The 23,146-nt window shown below is 48.6% G+C and overlaps 11 protein-coding genes across 11 annotated transcripts; 5 read left to right on the top strand and 6 right to left on the bottom strand.

Annotated features, from left to right (window-relative positions):
- Positions 1–129: 129 nt before the first annotated feature.
- N7496_009286 (ferric reductase family protein) lies at positions 130–2,880 on the top strand (the record flags this gene model as incomplete). The annotated part of the gene is made up of 4 exons (XM_056702200.1): positions 130–828; positions 887–1,221; positions 1,287–1,519; positions 1,847–2,880. The coding sequence occupies 4 exons, from the start codon at positions 130–132 to the stop codon at positions 2,878–2,880; spliced, it is 2,301 nt and encodes a 766-aa protein (XP_056551200.1).
- Positions 2,881–3,577: 697 nt separating this feature from the next.
- Positions 3,578–3,901, bottom strand: N7496_009287 (uncharacterized protein; the record flags this gene model as incomplete). Its single annotated transcript, XM_056702201.1, has 2 exons — positions 3,578–3,773; positions 3,837–3,901. 2 exons carry the CDS (start codon positions 3,899–3,901, stop codon positions 3,578–3,580), a joined length of 261 nt encoding a protein of 86 aa, XP_056551201.1.
- A 1,392-nt stretch (positions 3,902–5,293) lies between these two features.
- On the top strand, positions 5,294–6,306 carry N7496_009288 (uncharacterized protein; the record flags this gene model as incomplete). Its single annotated transcript, XM_056702202.1, has 2 exons — positions 5,294–5,731; positions 5,797–6,306. The coding sequence occupies 2 exons, from the start codon at positions 5,294–5,296 to the stop codon at positions 6,304–6,306; spliced, it is 948 nt and encodes a 315-aa protein (XP_056551202.1).
- Positions 6,307–7,593: 1,287 nt separating this feature from the next.
- On the top strand, positions 7,594–8,758 carry N7496_009289 (uncharacterized protein; the record flags this gene model as incomplete). Its single annotated transcript, XM_056702203.1, has 7 exons — positions 7,594–7,624; positions 7,680–7,904; positions 7,966–7,985; positions 8,051–8,238; positions 8,300–8,363; positions 8,420–8,502; positions 8,572–8,758. The coding sequence occupies 7 exons, from the start codon at positions 7,594–7,596 to the stop codon at positions 8,756–8,758; spliced, it is 798 nt and encodes a 265-aa protein (XP_056551203.1).
- A 214-nt stretch (positions 8,759–8,972) lies between these two features.
- N7496_009290 (sugar phosphate isomerase/epimerase family protein) lies at positions 8,973–10,093 on the bottom strand (the record flags this gene model as incomplete). Its single annotated transcript, XM_056702204.1, has 3 exons — positions 8,973–9,045; positions 9,095–9,681; positions 9,734–10,093. Coding segments are annotated over 3 exons (1,020 nt in total), but the record flags the coding sequence as incomplete, so codon positions are not given.
- Positions 10,094–10,884: 791 nt separating this feature from the next.
- On the top strand, positions 10,885–13,314 carry N7496_009291 (fungal specific transcription factor domain-containing protein; the record flags this gene model as incomplete). The annotated part of the gene is made up of 2 exons (XM_056702205.1): positions 10,885–11,720; positions 11,778–13,314. 2 exons carry the CDS (start codon positions 10,885–10,887, stop codon positions 13,312–13,314), a joined length of 2,373 nt encoding a protein of 790 aa, XP_056551205.1.
- A 124-nt stretch (positions 13,315–13,438) lies between these two features.
- On the bottom strand, positions 13,439–14,919 carry N7496_009292 (uncharacterized protein; the record flags this gene model as incomplete). Its single annotated transcript, XM_056702206.1, has 8 exons — positions 13,439–13,606; positions 13,662–13,701; positions 13,750–13,918; positions 13,969–14,083; positions 14,131–14,199; positions 14,260–14,631; positions 14,739–14,849; positions 14,893–14,919. The coding sequence occupies 8 exons, from the start codon at positions 14,917–14,919 to the stop codon at positions 13,439–13,441; spliced, it is 1,071 nt and encodes a 356-aa protein (XP_056551206.1).
- Positions 14,920–15,322: 403 nt separating this feature from the next.
- N7496_009293 (shikimate dehydrogenase family protein) lies at positions 15,323–16,285 on the bottom strand (the record flags this gene model as incomplete). Its single annotated transcript, XM_056702207.1, has 1 exon — positions 15,323–16,285. One exon carries the CDS (start codon positions 16,283–16,285, stop codon positions 15,323–15,325), a length of 963 nt encoding a protein of 320 aa, XP_056551207.1.
- Positions 16,286–16,517: 232 nt separating this feature from the next.
- Positions 16,518–17,645, top strand: N7496_009294 (Gfo/Idh/MocA family protein; the record flags this gene model as incomplete). The annotated part of the gene is made up of 1 exon (XM_056702208.1): positions 16,518–17,645. The coding sequence occupies one exon, from the start codon at positions 16,518–16,520 to the stop codon at positions 17,643–17,645; it is 1,128 nt and encodes a 375-aa protein (XP_056551208.1).
- Positions 17,646–17,742: 97 nt separating this feature from the next.
- N7496_009295 (CaiB/BaiF CoA transferase family protein) lies at positions 17,743–18,903 on the bottom strand (the record flags this gene model as incomplete). The annotated part of the gene is made up of 1 exon (XM_056702209.1): positions 17,743–18,903. One exon carries the CDS (start codon positions 18,901–18,903, stop codon positions 17,743–17,745), a length of 1,161 nt encoding a protein of 386 aa, XP_056551209.1.
- A 1,625-nt stretch (positions 18,904–20,528) lies between these two features.
- On the bottom strand, positions 20,529–22,465 carry N7496_009296 (uncharacterized protein; the record flags this gene model as incomplete). Its single annotated transcript, XM_056702210.1, has 9 exons — positions 20,529–20,651; positions 20,702–20,884; positions 20,951–21,619; positions 21,680–21,811; positions 21,860–21,889; positions 21,941–21,955; positions 22,012–22,218; positions 22,269–22,346; positions 22,403–22,465. The coding sequence occupies 9 exons, from the start codon at positions 22,463–22,465 to the stop codon at positions 20,529–20,531; spliced, it is 1,500 nt and encodes a 499-aa protein (XP_056551210.1).
- Positions 22,466–23,146: the final 681 nt, after the last annotated feature.

Raw genomic sequence — 23,146 nt, forward strand, 5'->3', positions numbered from 1 at the left:
CGAGTTTTGGCCTTTATCAGATGTATCATTGTGAATATGGGAGGCAAAGCAGTATTTTTTCTTATAAATAGAACTCAGGTAGTCCTGCTGTAGTAATTTCAACACCTGATATTTGTTCGAGCACGAAATATGCATCTCAGGCGAGCCCTTCTAGCATTATGCTGGACGGCTGTCCCTGCACTCGCTGGACAAGGTGGCGGCAGTTCAAGTCATAATGCCGCTTCCGACCTGGATGAGTATTGTTTCTACACGATTTACACCACCTTGTCTGAATACACCTTTGAGGGAAGCGTGACAGTATCAAGCTCCTCAGGCCAAGGCTCGACTAGTCATGGTTCGTCTTCCGAAACATTGTCTTCCTCATCTTCTGCAGGGTCAAGTTCAAACAGAACTTCTTCTGCTTCTAATTCCTCCTCGTCCTCGTCCTCCTCTTCTTCTTCCTCTTCTTCCTCCTCCTCTGGTATTGCCCAGACGGCGCACGGTGGCTCTCGGCGCAGTGTGATCATTGCTAAACGGGGTCATGGATCAAGCGGGACGTCTACTGGGCCTTGCAATAGTACTGTGGAAGTCACTTCTATGTACGCCAGTGCTAAGGCTTGGTGTTCCAAGAAGGGATTCGCAGCAGCTATTCCATACTGGGAAAGCCTCTGCACTCAGAACAGCCTAACACTTATGGACCTTTCATCAATTGAAGCTAACGTGACCGACGAGTACATCACCTCTCTGTCCGTTATTGACCCGGAACAAAATAGTACAACAAGTACCGGCACTATCAAATCCCCTGTTCTTCTCAGTCACTCTTATTATAACCGAGCTTACAAGTCTTATGTACGTTAGCATCGCCTCATTCTTTGTGCTGATGCACAGACTTACTTGAATTTCTTAGGTGACGCACGACTATGCTATCTCCAAAGATAAAACCTTCGGATGGGGCATCATGGGATACTGGGGAGGTGTGCTGCTGCTTGGTATGATCTCAAAGGCTTGGACGGTCCTGCAAAAAGGCCCCCAGAAGAAAAGTCTCCTGGAGAGCCTGTGCCATCGCTTCCGTACACATGTCATCATTCCGGCGACCTTTGCTCCATTGTCATCCAAGCATCAGCAGCTTTGGTACTCGCACGCTCTTCCTAAGAGAGTCGACACTCTGATTGTGTTGGGCTTCTGGGCTACGACTATCATTCTTAGCTGCGTGCAATATGACAGCTTCACCGGGAACATCCAGTAAGTTCACCTTCTCTTCTCGCATTCTCTCGGTGGCCATAATTAACAGCTCGACTGCCGTATAGGACTCCGAGTCTCTGGCAACAAAACTGGCAGTACACTTCTGATCGCACCGGTATTCTCTCCTATGCCTGCTTGCCATTCCTATGGCTTTTCAGTGGCCGGAACAACGTTTTCCTCTGGGCAACCAACTTTAGTACCCAGTCCTTTATCACATTCCACCGTCATGTCGCATGGGCTTGTACCATCCTTGCCGTTGTGCATTCTATCAACTACAGTGTGGTATTTGCCGTATACGGTAAGAAAACTCCCTTTCCGTGAATGAGAAAGGAGCTGACACTGGCTATAGATGGCAGGTACTTGAGTGTTTGGGTACAAGAGTATTGGTACATGGGTGTCGTGGTTTGTCAATACAAGTTCCTCGATGATAATAACCAGAAAAGCTAAATTTTTCCAGGCAACTATTCTCATGTGCTTTATGCTTGTTCAGTCTATGACTTTCTTCCGGCAGCGATAATACGAAATCTTCTTGGCGGTGCATGTGATCTTTGGAATCGTGGTGGTCGTTGGTCTTTTCATGTGAGTTCTATAAGCTCAATCTTCTCAAGGCGCTTGTGACTAAGAGTATCCAGGCACACAAGTTTCGATGGTCGCGAGTGGGTTGGATATCTATGGTCACCGGTCGCATTGTGGATTCTTGATCGCCTTGCGCGCCTTTTCCGTCTGGTTTACTGCAATTTGAACGTTCGATTTGGAAAGCAGTTCCTGTCGGGGACATCTTCCACGGTCATCTACGATGCAGAGAGTGATCTGATCACCATCGAAATGATCCCTGGAAAGCTCACCGAGAAGCCGAGGCCAGGCCAGCACTACTTCATTTACCAAGGAGGTGTGCTGAAATTCTGGGAGAACCATCCTTTCTCATTGGGTGCTTGGGTACCCAGCTCAGAAGCGAAAACCGAAGGGTTTTCTATAGCAGAGAAGAATCAGAACAAGCTGATTTTCTACGTCCGGCCCTATGATGGCTGGACCCGTCGTCTTCGGGATCAATGTCGCCAAGCAAATGGTATCATTTATCCGACGCTTCGCCTTGAAGGACCATACGGACACACTGAGCCACTGCACCATTTTGATACCAATTTGATTGTTGTCGGAGGTACAGGTATTGCAGCAGCGGTACCCTACCTCCTCGATCATCTGGAGGGATCCCGGAAGGGTGGACGCAAGACTTTGAGAATCCACCTCGTTTGGTCAATTCGTCAAAGATCCATGTTCGATCAAGTTTTCACGGACGAAATGGCAGCAATCCTGCAACACAAAGACATCACGACCTCTGTCTACTGCACCAAGCTTGACACGATCTCATCCGAATCCGACCTGGATGATTGTGCGCTTTCCAAGAAATCTGCTCCAGAGGTCACAAGTACGGGAGTCAGCTCCCCTGCTTCGAATGGTGGGCTGCTTTTCATGCCTGGTCGTCCTAACATACATGAACTAGTCATGAACGAGGTGACGGAAGCCCGGAATAGCTCGTCAAGTATTGGTGTCTTGACTTGTGGACCGGCTCAAATGGCCGACCAGTGCCGGACAGCTGTCTATGAGGCCATGAAGCAAGGTTTTCATGAGATTGATTATTTTGAAGAAGCATTCGGATGGTGATCCTGTTGGAGGAGGAAAGAAGAAACCATGGCTATAAAATGGAGATTGTGATATCAATGAAAGTGAAAAGTTGGTCACCGGTTGAGATGATCAGTCTTGTTAAATATATGAGATAGGTCACTCAAAAGGCCCAAAGATAGTATTGCTAGATTAAATGAGTCAAAATTATGTCCTCTTGCAATGGGAAGGGTTGCGATATGGTGTATCAAAACTGAATTGCCGATTGATGCTTCAAAACCCAAGCCAACCAATCGGATTCTCGAAAGCCATTGATAACTTGTGATAGATATGGCGATAAGCCGATTGGTAGAATCATTATTCACCCGCTGTCAACTCCATGGTCGGGATTTTTTCCCCATTGCCGAATACCCTAGGGCCGAGCTGTGCCCACATCTCCAATACGAGCGAGATATGGCTCACAACTCGGGTTGTCGCATGGCATGGCTGGCTCAAGTATAGGATGCGGGCAGAAGAAGATGTGACAGATCTCCCCCACCCAAACCACTTCATCAAGGGTGTGCGGGCAGCCGATGATCGACGGGTGGTGGACCCATCATCCATACCATGCTATCCCTGAGGTCGGGCACATGAAAAAAAGGTGCTTACAAGAAAACCGTACGGGTTCAATGCCTACCCTGGCCAACTTCTGGCAAGGCAGGAACAGTCGGGTAGACGATCAGTCCGCATCTCCGACGTTTCAGAGGGCAAAGGGGGTGCGACCCTCGATGACAGACTGAGGGAGCCCAGGCTGGGCCACGCAAGCCGCGGATCTGACCGTTCCAGCCAAGCCCGCTGGACGAGAAGTGCTGCAGGGTGCCTTGAATGGTGCCGAGAAGTTCCCCTCCGTATAAACCGCGAAGATAAACTCTTGGAGGGTAGAGCCAAGGCTGAGCCTAGACCAAGAGCAATGGCGAGTCGGTCAGATGTCACGGATGGACTTGCGACTATTGACTCACCGAGTCTGGGCAGCTGGGCGAGCGGAATGAGACTCGGGAGGAGATGGACAGCCAAGACTGGGCATCCTGGGAGATGTTGCCGAGGACAAATTAAGGGACTGGGGTACACAAAAGGGACAATGAAGGGTTAATGAATGAGGAAAACCCGAAAGCCCCGAGAAGCTCGGAGATTATTAAAATGTAAAAGGTCTGTGAGTATGGTTAGTTGGACTATTGTTATTATGCCCGATCAGCACTACTACTGCTTGTTCCCTCGGAGATAGATTCTAGATCAGGTTACATATGCGCCCAGACATTCTCGGTGCAGTATTGAGATGTTTTACCTAAGAAATATTGGAAATCAGCATACAGTGAGCCCTTTTTCTCCGGTTCAAGACCTTTCACTCCCTTTTCTTTTTTTTTCACACCACTCTGGTCAATGGATGCCAATCCTCTCGGCGTCTCGGCAGGGCTCGGCAGCGCGGCCTGAAATTGCGGAGTGTGTATCGGAGGAGATGTATAGAGAACGAAGACATGAGAAGACGATCAAGCATAAGTTATGATTTTATGCTAACAAGTAAGCCCTAGCTCTGGTAGAGTAAAGTGTACTCCGTACTCGGGATTCTATCTTCAATTGTACACGATAGTTCTACTTTCTTACTGACATCACGTGTGTTACCTTGATACACTGAATTACCACCACCAAACGCCAAGACGCCTTTGAGTGCGGATCATCAGGCCAGTCAGCCAATCAGAAAGTGTTTTAACCACTCGTTAGCCCGAGACTTGGCTTGGCAGCTTGGCAATGGGTAAATTTCCGTTGTGGAACAGAGTATGTAATTTACAAAGTACTCCAGAATACGTTCTTCCTCACCAGAAACACCCCAAGTTCAAGCCCTGGTCGATCTGCACGCCAGCAAACGACAGACCAAGAAATGATGACGATCTCGGATGATTCACAAATCGAATCTTCGGAGAGACCCGTGATCATCCTAATAGACCGGATAGCTCTGTCCATCCACCCCCCCCCCCCCCTCAATCAACTCTCAATAAATTACCTTCCAGTACCACCACCACCAGCCTCGACCCTCAAAATGCCAAGGGCTCGGCACCTGGGCGCCTTGGCGCAGACAACCTGCAAACAGCAGGAAATCCTCCTCCGCTGCCATGGCACTTTTCCTGGCTCCTCCGCTGTGCGGTCCTCCGTCTTATAAGTCTGTCGTTCCGCCCTGATCTCTTTTCCCTCTCCCGATGGGAATTTCCTCCTGCCCTGCCGTCTCCTCTCCCTCCGCTCCCTGAAGCCGGACCCGTCTCTACCCCTCGCCCGCCCCCTGATGAGAAGAAGAGTCGACTATGCTCTAAGCCGGGGAGACCATGGAGTGAGCCCTACAAAGCCCTAGTCGCCTTCCGTGCGCCTTGTACGACCATCGGCATTACCTCCGTCTCGTCCCGTCCTTTATCCTCTCCTCTGGCTCGCCATGCGGCCTCCGGAGATGTCATATAGTCCTGCCTACCACCAAGGCCAGGACCCCCTCGGTGCTGCAGCTCGCAATTCAATCATCGCCCCGCTGCCTGATCGATCTATGGAATCTCCCGAACCTAGTCATACCGCTCCGTGGCGCGCCTCCGTCGACGGCGCGCCCTACGAAGGGAGTCCCCGATCCTCTGGTCCACGGAGATCCCTCGCCCAGTCTCCGGCAGCTTCACGACGCTCTTCTCGGGTCGACAACGAGTCTCCCGTCACCCGCGTGGTAGTGTCGGGTGGAGTGATACACAAAGAAGAGCGCTCTCGTGGCAGCTGGGCCGACCAACCCTCGTTGATGTCTGCCGATCACTCGGGTACACCTCGCAGGCAAAAGCGAGGCGTGTCCGTGGATATACCTGCGGTGGAAAGTCAAGATGCGCTACTCATGATTGTAAGTAGATTCCCATAAGCTAAACACCCCTCACGGAGCTCTAGCCCTAACATAGCTTGGTATAGTTCCGACTCTCCATCCCGGTCCCAATATACTCTTTCGGCGCCTGCCTATACACTTTTGGCGCGCTGATATTCGCCATCCTCATCTCTCCCCTCCGACTCTGCCCTCCTACACCATACCTCCGGAATACCTCCTTCAAATCGCAGCTGTGCGACCTCCTATCCCCAGCCCTACATATTCACGAGCGCCTCGTGCGCATGCGGTCTCCATCATCACATCGCTCATCCTCCACACAATGGATCCATTCCGAGATCGACTCCGAACAGCCATCCACGATGGGCGAATCAAACCGATACTACGCCGTGGGCATGTCTATCCTTGTGTTGACACTCTCGCCCTTTTTCAGCATCGCCATCCTGCTGTTTGCTTGGACGGCGGCCTTCTTCTGGGTCTTCGCCATGGTCATGGGTAACCCAGATGGGACCGAACGCAAAGACGACGGCCGCGCCGCAGTCCTCGGTGTCTGCAAATGGTGGCACACCTGGCTAGGCAAGGCGCGGAAGTTGTCATAACAAGAAGCCCAGGCCTCACATGGGCCTACCATATCCTTCCCCATAGTCTATGGGGAAGAAACCGTCCCGTCCGATACTGGACTATCCTCAAACATCAAGTTCCCTTACTGCATGATCTCACCCATCATGTATGACAAGAAGGGGACTCACGCGAAACGACCCCCCTCATTGAATACCTTCATCTGCCAATATTACCTTACCCCCACCGTTGTGGGAGGCTACAGATTTATACACTTTTGCATCTTCACACCCACCAGGATGCACGGAGTCGAGGATAACCCTTGATCTCTTATATCCATTGTGCTGTTATTATCTGATTATGTCCATGGTGTCGGAAGCGGGCGCATATATCCTCTTGCTATTATTGTTTCTATCACCCCTCGGATTCGCAGTTCATGCTTTGTTATCCTGTGGGGGGCCTTCTTGCTTTCTTGCAGATCAATGAGGGCAGTGTATCTGTCTTCGACTTGATGAGTCTTGTCGAGACGATTGCTTGCACTAACTGTGTACTTGTATGTATTACTTTATCTGTGAGAAGGGGGAGATGTATGTACGTTGCTATTGCTCTTTTGTTGAGCCAATTGATACCCGGGTTTATTGCCTTTATATGCATTTACTTAGTCCTGTACAAGTTCGCGTTCATTCTTTCCCCCTCTGTATAGCCCGTAGTATCGTGCGAAGGAAGCAGATTGATGCTATGCAAGCTTATTGCTACCGTTGCCTAGTTTCCTCTAGGATTGGCTTACAAAGAGGAGGCAGAGGCAGCGAGTCAGTTCGAAGAGAGGTCCCACGGCAAGCCCTCGCTCTTTTAGCTTGCCATTCTAAATCGTGCAACAGGCCATGAAACTAGATATCAGCCTAGCGAGGGTTGTACATGATGCAGGTCATTTAGGGACGGTGCGCCACATCGATATTTCCTTCCTACTTATAAAAGCACCAGGTGAGTCCAAGTAGATTTTAGCAGAATAAGAAAGCGAGCGTAAGGCGTTGAACACTGGCTATCCTCTAAATTTTGGAATCCCCCAGAATTCGAAGTATTCCCCACGGGGTAGCCTGGTGGTTGTGGGCTCTGTTCTCCAGCTTCCGGGAACTAAATTTGACCTCCGGTCAGCATTGCGCACTTCTGAACAAAGCGGATAATAAATCTAGCATCCGATCATGCAGGCCTGGGAGAGTTCATAATGGCACAGTTCCCCATAGGTCTCTCTCGATATAGGATAATTTTCCTAGCGAAAATAGCCTTATTTCACCTGGTCAACCTCCACGTATCGACACTCAGCATTCAAAATGGAATCTCCCAAGACAGCAATTGTTACAGGTATGTCTGACGAGAATTGATCTTGTCGTGAAATTAAGACTAACAGTACGTATAGGCGGTGCCGATGGTTTTGGGGCAGCTATCGTGGATAGGTTCAGCCAAGAAGGCTGGAAAGTCATCATTTTGGACCTAAATAAATCTGCGGGTGAGGCGAAGGCTCGCGACGATCCCAACCTACAGTTTGTCTTCGGCGATGTATCAAAGCAAGAGACATGGGAGACAGTATTGGATACCATTCGAAAAGACTATGGAAGGGTGGATGTTATTGTGAATAACGCAGGTAGGCACGGAAAATGCAAAGGGACTGAGGTAATTAGTATGCTGACACCATTTTTTCTCAGGAATCACCCATGATCCGTCCGTAAGGCTATCCCAGAAAACTATCCCAGAAAACGAGATAGCAACAGTCCCTCATATATTCTATAGCCACTGCACACCAAGTCCATCGAAGAATATGAGAGAACCTTCAATGTGAATGTCAAGGTAACCCATCCAAACCTCCATGTCAAAACCAAATACTTACTCGATGCAACTCAGCCTATTTTCCTCAGCGCATCCACTTTCGCCCCGTTCATGCTAAAACAAGGACATGGTGTCTTTATCAACATCACAAGGTATCTTATCCGTCGGAGCGACCGTGCAAGTATGCAAATAGACACTCATGCATATTCTCAGTACCGGCTTCACCCGACCTCGGCCAGGATTTGCAATCTACAATGCGTCAAAAGCAGCCGTCACGGTAACTATCGATTCTGTCTCAATTACTAAAAATAGAAACTGACAATAGACGCAAAGGGATTTACCAGAACGCTGGCACTCGAATATGCACCAGTCATCAGGTTCAATTGCATTGCTCCTGCGGTTGGAAATACTTCAATGTACGTCCAACTGACAATTGCCCTTCAAGATTCACATTCACTGGAGAATTGCTTGCTGATAAATGCCAGGCTGAGAAATTCTATTGGAACTGGTGCTGGCTCTGATCAGAAACTACAGACTGTTATGGACTCTATCCCAATGAAGAGGGTTACTGAGCCTCAAGACGTGGCGAATGCCGCCTGGTACTTGGGTTCCGATCAGAGCTCATTTGTGACTGGCACAACTCTGGAAGTGGACGGAGGAAGGGGAGTATAGAATACTGCATACAAGACTGTAGAGGCTGTAGATGGTTGATCATAGATAGAAATTATCAGAAAGTCAAGAAATTTGCGGCACCTAGAATCATCTTTCTTAAGCAAACATTTCGTTATTCCAGAATCCTATACCTAAATATAATCAATTCGCTATATCTTCCCGCCTAGAAGCTGTTAGTCGAAATTTTCTCGAAATACCACCGACAGAACTCACGACGACCAAGTCCACATTGAAGAGCAACCTCATTCCACGATCTCATACCGCGGCCTGCCCAGTGATCGGGTACCCTTACTAAAGTTAGCAGAATGTCATGGCATTTGGCTGAGAGAGTCTCACGAAGACCGAGTTTCAAACATGTCTGTATGGAAAACTTCCATCGACACCCAGCCAGAGTACCCCATATCAAAGATAGTCTTGGCAACCTGTACAGCCGGCAAAGTACCTCCGTAGTTCTCCTCGCGTGGAAATATGCGACAATTTCTGGACTGAGTCATAAATGCTGGCTGATTCAGGTCTCTCCGCGGGTATCCTCGTTGCTTTGGATCCGCAACAGTCGCGTCGCTAAGCTGTAGATATACGATGCGCGAAGGGTCGACGGTTTGTTTCAATTCCTCCAAACTATGTCGTAGACGTTTCAACCCGTCCGGTCGAACAGGCGAATCGACATTGAATGGATCGCCTGCCTCTCTTGACGCTATATGGAATGTGTCAAGGCAATGTCCGACGTTTGGAAGATCGACTAGATCGAGGACTTCCTGGATATGCTGCCATGTGTTCTTATGAATACCCCATGAAGGTGCTTCATAGGCCACACGTAAGTTATATTTCTGTGCTAAAAGCCCAAGCTTTCGCATATTTGCAGCAATTGTCTTAGGATCGGAAGTGATTTTGGATTCTTGGAGGGGGTAAAGAGCCGAACAAATCTAAGAATCTTTAGCAGGTAATTCGTTCCGAGGTTGGAGATGTACACTGTACCTGAAAAATCGGAATGTGCATGATCTGACACAACTGACACCATAGGTCTGCTTCTACCAGCCTGTCTTCCACATCTTGAGCTGCGATAAGTCCATCGTATGCTCCGAATGGATTCAATGCAATAAGGGAGAGCGACAGAGACGATGCCTTGGTGAAAATATCCGACGCTGCTGCGCGCAAGCGATCTTCCCGAGACTTTAAAGACGAGAAGGTAGCTGCGTGCGCATCAACACATTCGAAAGCGACTTCAACACCATCAAAACCGTATGACTTGGCCACTTCCAGCTTTCGATGGATCGTATGACCTGCTGCCGATTTCCCTAGGGAGTTGGTCGCGATAGCTACCTTGACGGTGGACATTGTGAAATAGACGACGGGTCAAGAATGTGGAGGTTCGAAGGAAATCCAAGTTATCTATGAATGAATCATTAAGTTGTGTCTGTCATTCGCGTAGACCACGACCCCATTTCAAGAGTCATACTTACAGTTGTGGAGCAAGTCCGGCTATTAAATCTAATGCCCGGGTGGGGATGACGATAGATCTGCCGAGGGTATGCATCTTGCTCATTCTCCTTCCCAACCAGCCAGTCTGGAGCTTACTTAGCTTGAATGACTATTGACCTATGGAGAGAAATTTTATAGTTATTAGACATGGATTCATGCAGGATTAATGATTTGAAATAGATTGCTCGATCATTATTAGATTCTGACTCTAGCTCTCCCCGCAGCGCAGGGCTCCAAGAGTTGCGCAACTTGATCTAAGGACGAGGAATTTAAATCACTTCATTATTGGGGAGAGAGCTCAAACAATTTGTACTTCATTCCATAAGAAAGCCTTGGTTGTTCTGGTGTTTCTGTAAACTTTCGGCGGCTTCCAGTAATTTCCCAATTTTCCGGCTTCCCCGCAAAAAGCACGCCCGTACGCCGCCATGCGGAACTCTCCATCACCACCCAAGACGCCCAGCAGAGGCAACGGATCGCGTTTCGCTTGGCAACTGGATATGTTATCAAGTTTTCACTCTCTGCGGTTGTGTTACTCGTGTGAAAGGTAGTCTTGAGCCATGGCTACTAGTTCCGAGCGACCGATGACCAGGCAACAAGCCCACCTTCCGTCGCCGACAGCAGCATGCGAAGCATGTCGGAGGCTCAAAATGCGATGTATCCGGCCGAATGCGTCCAGTTCAACCAAAGACTCTAATGAGCCTTGCGAGCGCTGCAGACGCACGAACCGTGCCTGCAATATTCCCTCCCCGCGCCCACTAGGTCGAAAGCGAGGGGCAGTTGGTCGATATCATGGATTCGAAAAAGCCTATCGAAAGATGCAGGCGGAGCTGAAGAAAGCACGCGTGTCGACGGATAAAGCCTCTGAGATTCAAACCTTATCTCCTGGGCGAGATGAAACTGAAATGCTCGACCTCCTACTATCAAATATACACAAAAATGACCAGGGCAATGGCGACTGGGAGCTACCTGCCGAGAACAGGAGAGCTGGTCACCAAAAGCCACTATCACCCAGTTCAAGCACGGTCAATGCAAGTGGTCCACCGGCATCGGAATCGAATCAAAGCCCAAATGTGACTACACCTTATGCTCCTGAGACCATCACCTCGCACGTGAGCCTGGAACCGGTTAGCAACCCACTGGCTCTTATGGCAGAAGCTGCCGGTGCTGCACAGGCACTGGAAACACAAGCTGGCCCAACAGATCTATCACCAGCTTCAAATTTTGAGTCCGTTTCTGGAGATGGCGAGGGCATAGGTCGATATCTGCTCCACCGACCCGGTTACGTTTCTCTTGGACTTCACCTAGATCGCAAGGTTCTCGAAAGTGGAATTGATGCATTATTCGCCCCTTCAATGGAGTCCGATCGATACTCGAATTATTTTCGATCGCCTGATGCGAATCCTCCGCGAGATATTGGCCCAGATTTAGATCCAGTAGACTTGGGATTGGTATCAATGGAAGAGGCCTATGCCCTATTTCCAGTGTGAGTATACCTTGAAGAAGAGACTCCAGAAGGAAATAGTTTACTAAGTTGCTACAGCTATTTCTCCCGCCTTCATTTGATCAACGGAATCCTCGATCCCATGTTACACACTCCGGACTATGTTCGATCCCGATCCTCCCTCTTGTTCACCTGGATTCTTGCTCTCACGGCGCAATTCGATCATGGCTCGGGGCATCTCGCCAAAAGGCTACGACTTCATGGGGAGAAGCTATCTCGACATGTTCATACTTGTGGCTATAAGACGGTGGAGATTGTCCAGGGGTACTATATCTCCCTCTTGTCAGCAACGCCTGCGAACACATTATCCGAAGAGCGATCATGGTTATACACCATGTATGCTTTTGGAGTAGCAGCAGAACTGGGGCTCGATCAAGAGTGCAGAACGCGTGACCAGAAGGAATTTGACCCCTACAATACGCAAAATCGATTACCTGAAGGCGCCCAATCTCAGCGCCTCCTCACCTTCGGAGAGCGCCCTGCAGCAAATTCTGAAACTCCTGACAGTCCCTCATTGGAAGATCGAAACTATCTTCAGCGACTGGCTCGCAATAGAGAGCGCACCTGGCTACGGATTCTGCTTTGGGAGCGAGCAAATAGTGCAGCTTGTGGCCGGATAAATGCCTTCCCTGAGACAGAGCTGACCTGCAACATCGAGAACTGGTGGATGCACCCGCTGGCCGATTCGACCGATAAGCACACCTGTGCATTCATCCTTCTTCGCCGTCATCTAGCCACCCTCCAAAGTGAGATAAGACGTCAGGCAAATATACCGCATTCAGACCCTCACTGGGTGCGCGATCTCGTGAACACTGTTTTCGAGCCGTGGCGAGCGACTTGGCTGCCGTCTCCAAACACTATCTTACCCCAGCCTGAGGAGCTTCCAAACCTTTACCTTTATTATGTCTACGTTCATAATCGGCTGTGGACACTATCTTCCGCGCTCAATATTTCTGCCAACAGCGATCGTGATCTAGACGTCGTTCGCGAGGACTGCTTCGATGCCGCTATACACTGTTGCGAAGTTGCCGTACGAGACCTACCAGTCGTTGGAGAACCAATGTACTGTATGCTTTCTCCAACGTGGGCGATGATTTCTTATGCGGCTGTACTAGCTCTCAAGCTTTTCCCATATCTACATGGGTCACGCCCAGGGTATGAGGTCGAGCTACTTGCATTGCTAGCACAAGTTGCATTGCAATTGAAACGCGCAGGGACTACCCCGTCTCATCGATTTGGAATTGCTGCGCTACTTGGCCAGCACTTACTAGTCATCCTGCGAGCAAGAGCATCTATGCTTAAAGATGTCGTCCCCATTCCTGAGGTACAATCAGTAGCGCCGCAGCATATTAACGGAACTAACCCTGATCCGGGCTACCATCTGGGAGGAAATTTGCCTAACTGCACAGCATCAATGGAGATATTATCGGGTGCCCATGTGGATAATCCACTGGTGTCAAGCTATGACCCGTTCTTGACGACAGCTACTATGAGCACAGAGACAGACCTTGGTGAGGAAGGATTCACAGATCTTTTGCGAGAGATCTTTGGTCCAGGATTTGGCGACGTGTTTTAAGGTCCGATCAATTCTATCCAATATAGATACAATCAAACACACGCATAAAATCCAAAATCACGATTTATATCTAATGATACCTATTCAAACAAGAAAATCTTGAAACGAGTACATGGCTATATTGTTAGAGATTGCTCCTTCTCACTTCACCTCGGAGAACTTTGTTCACGAAGAACGGATCTTCTCGAAGAGGTCTACCCAGGCCAATCATGTCGATATCTCCATTTCCAACTGCTTCAGACATCCGATGACTATCTCTCCAGCCCCCAGTAGTTCCGATCACAGCTCTCGACTGTTTACAGATTAGCCTTGGATCTCAATATTATCAGCGGGAGGCAATGGTTTACCAGAACTTTCTTCATCTCTTGAGCCCATTCGATGAAATAGCTTTTGATGTCAGCGATGAAAATATCTCAAATATTAGGCCACACGTACCTTCCTCTTTCCTTTTGCGAGGGTCGCTCTGCAAGTTCCTTCATGATGTTTCCCCTCCACGCAGGCGAAGCGTAGGTTCCGCCAGAGATGTCGAAGAAGTCAACACCCGCGTCCTCAAGCCACTTGATGACGACACACTGTTCGGCAAAGCTTGTACCTCCCTCAATAACTATGTCAATTAGCCTGAGATCTTAACAGTTCTACTCTCAGTGAACATACAGTCCTGACAGTTGAGCTTAGCAGCAATGACGAATTTGTCCGATGGAAGCTTCTCCTTAATGGCGTTCACAACTTCGAGGATGAACCGAGCGCGATTTTCGAGACTTCCTCCGTACTTTGAGAAGTTAGTATGAGCTCTCCATGCTAGAGCGAGCAGCATACCTCATCGGTCCGCTTATTGATCAAGGGAGAAAGGAACTGCTGCATGATGTACCCATGGCTAGCGTGCAACTACCCGTGTTGGTTAGCCTTTTTATCCCAGAATACCCCATTAGAAAATGTCTGACATACGATAATCCCATCTGCCCCAGCCTTAGCCAGAACCTCTGCAGCCCAGACATAGCGCCTCTTCAAATCCTCAATCTCGGCCTTTGTCAACGGACTCGGTTTGCCGTATGTCTTATTCAGACAAGGCAGCAACTGCTCGCTCGACGAGGACTTTGGGTTCGCATTCAGAAACTCGGGTACTTGTCGGCCGGGGAATTGCAGCTGCGGGAGGAACAATGCGCCTCGGGATTTTGCTGCTTGCACAGCCGGACGGAAGGCTTCAACGGGGTCCCAGGGATTGTTGATGTCGAGAACGGCATTGTTATAGTTCTCAAGGTTGTCACGGTGGATCGGAATGTTGCCGGTGCAAATGAGGCCGGCGCCACCATCAGCAAGCTCTGTTGTCTGTTAGTCGAGGGCTCGGTACAGTTTCTATAAAATGTTCTTGACTTTCCTTGGTACAGTTCTGCATATCGAGGGAGAGGTTTGCCGCAATTTTCAACATTGTCTTCGTCGTAGGTTGAGGCGTATTCACTGAGAGGAGTGCGGTAAAGACGGTTTTTGATCACCTTTCCGGAAAGTTTGAGGGTAATTGGCTGAAATTTCTTAGCTGTCTTTGTTGCATCCATATGTAGACCAAATTAGGGGAAAAAATACCTGGGCCAAGGGCGCAATGTGAGCCATGATGAGGTTTGGGGAATTTGCAAGTCGAATGAAGTGTAATTGCCATTCGAATGAGATTTACAGTACTTTTCCTTGCTTATATTGAAGGCTGTTCTTTCCTTGATAGCTTCGATGCACCTGTTGTCTTTTGACGCCCGGTGCATTGATTTGAATGCCGGTTTGCGGGGTCAAACATCATGTGGAGTACCCCTCAAAGTATACGCTCGAGCAAGCCCAGGATTTCTACAGGTTCGGCCACTTTTGGTTTCAAATTTTGATTTCCGAGTTTATCATTGCCTTGTAGTACTCCAGTACTACAACTACAACAGATTCTGTAGCTACTACGTTGGTAGTTGGTATACGGTGATACTAAGAGCAATTAGGCATTGAAGGTAAATAACGATTCTATTGCGATTTTAGAACTCTATAGTTTTGCGGCACTTTGCGGTTGAGTGATTGCAGCAATGGCCTCGCTCACGCCCTGCTGATTCGGTAGTCTTTCCGTCCATAGAACTTGCTGCGCAACACAGACTCGTACTAGCACTTCCGTACCGGAGATAGTCCTCCATCCCGCCTTGTTTGCTGCTTTCACCAGACTCGTCTCCGGGGATGGCATATAACACATATCAACAAATAGACCCTTCTCGACCTTTCCAAAGATCTTCTCACAAATCTGCCAGCAAAGAATCTCCCCGGGTTCTGATGGTGGATAATCCGGGATCGTGCTCACGATGATAGATGGGGCAGGTAGTGACTGCGCGGTTTCAATGTCCGCGAGATATTGTAGCTGAATACCAGGCATCGCCGCCGTAAAATGCTTCACAATGTCGTCGACCTCTGACTTGAGTCGATTGACGATGTAGATCTCTGACGGGGAGAACCATTTCCACAACGCATATATAGCACTTCGTGCGGCTCCTCCCCCTCCAATAACCATCGCGGGATTGCCCTTGGCGGTGGCGACAGCAGTGGAATCGTACTGCACAATAGCCTCACGGATTCCAACACAATCGGTATTTGTGCCAATATAACGACGCTTGCCGGCCGAATCAAGCCGGACGAAGGAGGTATTGACCGCGCCAATCACTTGAGCGGCCTCAGTCAAATCATCCAACACTAGGCCAAAGGTGACCTTATTCGGCATTGTGATAGAGACTCCAATGGTTTCCGGAGAAGTAAGCTTGTCTTGAAATCTTTGTTTGTCGGTAGTCTGGACTAGATGGAAATTCCATGATGCACCCAAGGATCGAAAGAGTATTCCATGGAGGAGGGGTGATAGAGACTTGGAGATGTGACTGCCGAAGAGGTAGGCATTGTAAGGGGACGAGAGCGATGATGCTGTCAGGGGTGAGCTCCCGTAATGGAAAGACTCACGAAGCGTGTCCATTCTGGAAGTTGTTGAATAGCGAAGGAGCGTAGTAGAGCGCAAATAAGACATTGACTAATTTGAGAGGAGGTTGAGATACAGTAGGGAGGAAGGCTGCGGGGTCGCTCCGGTCAATTATTTATGCTCCGGCGCCTTCCACCAACATTCAATATATTTACGCAAACAAGAACACTAGTAGGCCATACATTTAGTGCTCGAGAGTTTTTTGAAATAGGAAGCTTTGTTTTACATCATGACACCCTCGAGTGAAAAAGTTGCAATTGCTCTTGTTGGCGGAGGCACGATCGCGCCACTCCATGCGCAGTATCTACTCTCGTCTTCTACTTGCGCGTTGGTTGCACTTATCGACCCCTTTCCTCCGGGCGAGAATCTAGCATCCCAGCTTGGAGTGCCTCATTTTACAACAATTCAAAATCTCCTGGAGTCCTCTCCTCGAATCCCCGATGCATACATAATTTGTGTACCATCGAGTCTCCACGTCCAAGTGACCGAGGATATTCTCAACAGCGCTTCACCTAAAGTGATACTGGTGGAGAAACCCTTCTGTACAGATTCAAAGTCGGGGGAGCAACTTCTTGAGCTTGCTCAGCGAAAGTCTTGTGAGGTTCTTGTTGGTCACCACCGCCGTTTTCACCCATCCGTGGTACGTGCACGTCAAGTCATTGAAAGAGGTGACATCGGCAATATTACTGCAATATCTGGATTCTGGACCGCCAGGAAGAATGATGGATATTTCAGTCTTGCTGACTGGCGCTGTTCCCGCTCTGCCGGTGGTGGTCCTATCTGGACCAACTTCGTCCACGACATCGATGTGTTGCACTACTTGACAGGATCAAGGGTGGCTCGCGTTTGGGTGATTGAAACCCGGAGTCGCCGGTCGCATACAAACACACGGAGCGATGATCTAGTAGAAGAAGGAGCAGCAATTATGCTTCAGTTTGCCAATGGGGTGGTTGGTACGTTCATCGTGAGTGATAACGTGGCCAGTCCTTTTGGATGGGAAGCTGCAACGGGTGATAATCCACTCTACCCACCCACGCTAGTCAAGGTAGATTCATATCGGATCTTTGGGACCCACGGAACTTTGACAGAGCCCGACGGTATGCTGTGGAAGTATGATGCCGAATATGCGACGAAGTCGGGGAAAGAGCTAGGATGGAATGTACCCATGAAAAGGGAAGAGTTGAAATGTTCAGATGAAATCCCATTTCAACGGCAAGCAGAGCATCTAGCAGAGGTTTTTAAAGGAGAAGCCAGGCCATGTTGCTCGGGAGAGGATGGATTGAATGCTGTGAGAGTGTGCGAAGCGGTGATCGCTGCTTTAGAGGCCAAGGATGGTCTTCCAATTACTTTACAATAAGCGAGACTCTTGTTAATACAGACGAAATAAATTCCTAAACAATATTTCTACTAAACATATGCCACTTAAAATATTTACAACTGGAACTATCAGCGCTTCATAACTTTGAGCTTGATGTACTTTGCAACCCACCACCTAAGCTTAGGAAATCGCGACCTTTCTTCCAACCCAACCACTCAGTCAATGCCTCTTCACCACCCTCACCAGGCTGTAATGTCTCTACACTCCATCCAGATTGACCAATTGGCAAAGCCGGCGTGTCAGTCAATGTCACACCCGGCCTCAGTTCATAACCATTAGCCTCCAACTCTCCTTGAGTTAATACCGGAGTGGCACAGGCATCAGTTCCATCAAAGATCCTCTCCCATTCCTTCCGTGTCTTTTCTCTAAAGCGCCTTTCAAAAGCTGTTCTAATATCAGGCCAATTTGCACGATTCTCTCGATCATTCACCCACTCCTCACCCCCGAGACCGAGCCCCTTCACCAGTTGATCGAAGAATTGCGGCTCCAACCCGGCGACGGCAAAATATTGTCCATCATCTTTACACTCATAGACATAGTAGTATGGGCATCCTCCATCGGAAAGGTTGTGTCCTCGAGGCTCATCCCATTGACCACGGATTTTAGTCGAGATGCGCGGCATTGTTGCCAAGTAACTTGCTCCGTCTGCCATATTGGATTCCACAACTTGTCCCTTTCCGGTCCTGGAACGGGCAAAAAGGGCTAGCATGATTCCAGTGAAACACATATGTCCACCTGCTGCAAAGTCTCCCAGGATATTTCCAGGTGGAAGAGGTGGCAAGGGCCGATTGTGTGGAGCAACTGGCGCAGAAGAGCCAAGCATTGACAGAACGCCTGACACGGCCAGGTAATTGATATCATGGCCAGCCATGTTGGCATATTTGCCATCACGTCTAAACCCAGTCAACCTGGCCACAATCAAGCGCGGGTTGATTTTCAGCAGAACTTCGGACGGACCGAGACCGAGTTTCTCAAGGACACCCGGTCGAAATGGATCGATAAGGACATCGGCGTGTTTGACAAGTCGCAGAAAGAGATCCTTTCCTCCGGAAGACTTGAGGTCTATTTTGATTGAAGACTTGTTTCGAATCAACACGTCGGGACTTGGTTGATGAGGTTGATTGACGCGGTCAACTCGGATCACATTGGCTCCGTTGTCAGCGAGCATCATTCCTGTGAAAGGGCCCGGGGCCAGGCCGGCCAATTCGAGGACGTGAATACCGTCAAGAGCGGGCATTATGGACTAAACGGTAGAGACAGATGTAGGAGACGGATCGTGAAACTGAGAAGAAATATCATGGAAGCAGCACATCAATAATTCTGACGTATCGGCCGCAGCGCTTGATACAAATTTAACCCCTAATGGCTTATGCTCTACAATACTACTAAGCCTGCGGTTTAACCTTAGCTAAAGCATACTAAACAGATACATTGACCGGCGTGTAGATTTACTAGCCGCAAAGCGGCAAATAAGTTCACTATGCCTAATTTCCGAATGACCGACCTAGCATTTAAAATTCCGAAAGCTTGGCTTAATTTCATCTCTACTTTGATCCAATCAGAGCGTGTCTCTATATACAAGCCAAGTCAAAAGTTAGTACTGTATCCAAACACATCAAGACATTCTTGCTATACAGAATGAACAACATGAAACCCTCACCGATCCAAAAGCACATCGAAGTCATCCCTTTCTCGACCCCCCGCCCTAATATATTCAAAAATCAGCATGAGTTATGGCGCCCTGGCTCGCGTGGGATCTTCGGAGGCATAGCCATCGCTCAGAGTCTTCGTTCAGCACAATTTACTGTTCCACGCGGGTTCGACGCCCATTCAATGCACTGTTCATTTGTATTTGCAGGCAATGCAGAGGAGGTGATTACATACCACACGGAGAGAGTGCGAGATGGGAAAAGCTTTTGTACAAGATTTGTCCGGGCAATGCAGGGGAATCGACCTATTTTCCTTACGACGATTAGTTTCGTTCGACGAGAAGAACGAGCTTCATCCCATAGCTTGACACACTCGACAAAACCACCAGCCGTCATGCTGCATGAGGATGAAGAATTATTCGACCCAAGTCAATCCTGCAAGATTTCATCAGAAACTCCGTATATCAACAAAAGCGCAGGCGTGCTCAGGGGAAGATCGCAAAATCCTGAGGATAAACGAATTCATCAATGGATTCGAGCACGAGGGCAAATTTCTGCCCCGCCGGGTGATCCTATTCATATAGCTGCGTTGGCATTCATGTCAGATAGCTACTTCCTGGCAGCAGTGCCACATTCCCATGAAATATGGGATTTTGTCCAAGCACCAGTTACTGAGTTTTATCCAAGTAAAGGATATCTTTTTACGTGTCCCGAGACTCATACCGCGATCCGGCGACCACATTTTGAAGCGGGACATGAAAGTGGCGCAAATATCTCTCCTAGGGTTGCAATGATGGTGAGCTTAGACCATACGATCTACTTTCATAGTCCGGAGGAACTACGAGTGGATGAGTGGCTGTTATCGGAGGTGCAGACTAGCTGGGCGGGGAACGGGAGAGGATTGATTCATCAGAAGATGTGGACCAAGGATGGGGTGCTTGTGGCAACTTGTATCCAGGAGGTTCGTTGACTCATTTCTCTTCATAAGTTACATGACTAACCGGTTAACCTTTCCAGGGAATTGTGAGACTTGAGGGTGAATTACCGAAGAGTCGAATGTAAAATTGATCTATCTTTCATAGAAATCAACCCAAAATTCATTCATCAATTTCTACCAGTAATATCTAGCTTCCCAATAGAACCGGTGCCATCCTGAAAGTGGCTAATGTAAGAGCCAACGCTTTCATAGGTCCCACTCCTCCAGCCCTCTCGCCTAAGTAGCTTCTTCAATCTCCTCCGATGTTGCCTTCTCATCAACAACATGGTTGAGACGGTTAAGAACAGCCTCATCCTTTGCAAAAAGTGCATCAACTTCTTCAAGGGTTTTGTTAGTCGGCTATAAACAGTTAGTTCTGACCTTCTCAAAAGGAAACTCTGACTACTCACATCAGGGCACATAAAGTACACAAACAGGAAAGCGATAGCGTTAAAAATAAGTGGCCAAATCCAGATCTTCGCACCCACGGTCTCAAAAGCAATACCTCCTGCAAAGACCGTGAGGAAGGTGAACAGCCACACGCCAAGAAGTCCAGCAGCAGATCCGATATGTCGGTAACGAAGGGGTGCAATCTAATGATCCGTTAGTCTTCAATAGCCCATAGAGCACTGCGTATCTCTGAATCCGTGGATACATACCTCAGGACCATACAGCCACGGACAACCCACCCATCCCCATCCGTAAAAGAACATATATGGGAACATGATCATCGCGGCAGCCCACTGCGTCGAAACAGTCTTGTGTTGAAGGGTATTCAAAACCACGAAAATCAACATACAGCACGTCTCAATACAAGCAGTCCACATCATGATCCGGCGCCGACCGATTCGCTCAATAGTAACAACACACAAGAGCGATCCAACCCATTGAACAGTCAGGGAAATAGCTGCCAACAGTGAAGCCAGGAAATCCGAGAGCCCGACATTCGTGAAAATAAGCGTCATATAGTAGACCAACATGTTAATTCCCATAGACTGCTGAATAGCGAGAATCAGAAAGGAGATGCGCACTCGGCGCCCAACGCGTAGCGGGGTATTGTCCCACACGAGGCTTAGGAGTGTCAAGCGATTGCTGTCTTCTTCCTCGACGTGGAAGTTTTCCATGATATTCTGCTTCATGGCTTGGATTTCGGGGACGTCGCCGTGGTTGGTGACGCCCTTGCGGTAGACGCCGTAGATTCGGGAGAGGGTTTTGTCGCCTTCGGGAATGTTGTCGCGGGCATAGTACCATCTAGGTGTATCGGGGAGGAAGATCATTGATACACCGGAGAGAATGGCAAATATACATTGGAAGGCTATTGGCATGCGCTGGAGAAAAAGGTGTTAGTTTTGGTCAAATGATCAGAAGAGTATGGGCTATCTGCCTACCCAAGAGATCTGGTTCGTCATGCGAGTGAAACCGAATGTTATCCAGTAGGATAGGGCAACGCCGAAGAGCAAAGATGAGCAGTTAATTGCAACTTCAGGGCCCCGCTCTCGGGCTTCAACGCTCATTTCAGACTGTGGATGTTAGTTGGAATTAAACAAGGCAGCCTGCAGAGTACATACCATGTACATCGGAACATTGCAGGTGATAAACTGGAAACTGATTAGATTGCGCCATATATCAACTAGTTGATCTTAACTTACTGCAATACCGAATCCCTATTCACTCATTAGCTTAGACACAGAAAGGTAACAACAGTAACCACACAACTTACGCAAAGAACTCGAGCGACAATGATCTGAGGAACCGAGAACGACGCAGCCTGTACAACACCACCAACCGCAATAAACGCATTACCAATAATAATGCACCGCCGACGACCAAGAGGCATCCCGATAAGCATAACGACACATGACATGAAAGCCGCCGCCAGTGTATACGAAGACGCAATCATGGGAATCGTCTCCGTCCCGGTAGGATTCTAGTAAAGTCAGAAACCAATCCCTATAAAAGTAGGCAATGAAATCTCACCCCGATAGCATTGAGGAAGGGCTTTGTTTCTTGTACACCACCGAGGACTCCAGCTTGGTAGCCCTCGATCAGGAATCCCTATCAAGTTGGTGAGCGACGTATAGCATTCATTGTACCGAGATGAAGGAGCATACCACCGAGCAACTGAACCGGGAAAGACGGCGCAATGCCTTGCCTTGGAGATACTCATCAAACATGGCGAGTTTGATACGATGATTGAAATATCAAAACAGAGATTTGGATCAATGCCTGATCAATGCATTTGTTATCTCTCGTTCCCAGCCTGCCTTTAAAGAATTCCCCCACCCCTCGTAGCACATAAATGCGGGGATCGAATTCCCCAGAATTTCGTACTCCACTGAACCTAATTCACTGACCAAGGAAGCCACAGTGAGTGAAGTTCTGGATATGGTCGATCTAATTGGTAGTTTTGAGGCTCGGGGGTTATTCTGGTGACCGGGTCCGATCCGGGGTATTGTTTTGGTGTGGGGTGGCGGGGAATTTGGTGAGTCTAGAGTGTGCATTATAATGCAAGATTTGGGGGTGATAGTCCGGGGATGGTTAGGGTTCAATAATATCATTGGTATATGCTTGGGTTGAACCGTTTCGTGATGTGGGTTTGACATATACGGGTGTGGCTAGCATGAGGTATGGGTTGCCGAATGGTACTATGGGGGAGCGAGCGGGTCCGCGAGAATTAAAGAGAACACAAAGTAGAGGTAGAAAATTGGTTCTAAGGGACTTGATCACACCAATTATTAACATGCATGGAAACTACCGGGCTGGTCTATCTATTGAGCTAGAATTGTACGAATCCATGCACAATTCTGATAGATATTCAGGTCACAATGGAATCAATGACTGGCACTCTCCCCTCG

This window comes from Penicillium cataractarum, assembly GCF_028827025.1.
Source record: "Penicillium cataractarum strain IBT 29864 chromosome Unknown utg000008l, whole genome shotgun sequence".
Taxonomy (NCBI): Eukaryota; Fungi; Ascomycota; class Eurotiomycetes; order Eurotiales; family Aspergillaceae; genus Penicillium; species Penicillium cataractarum.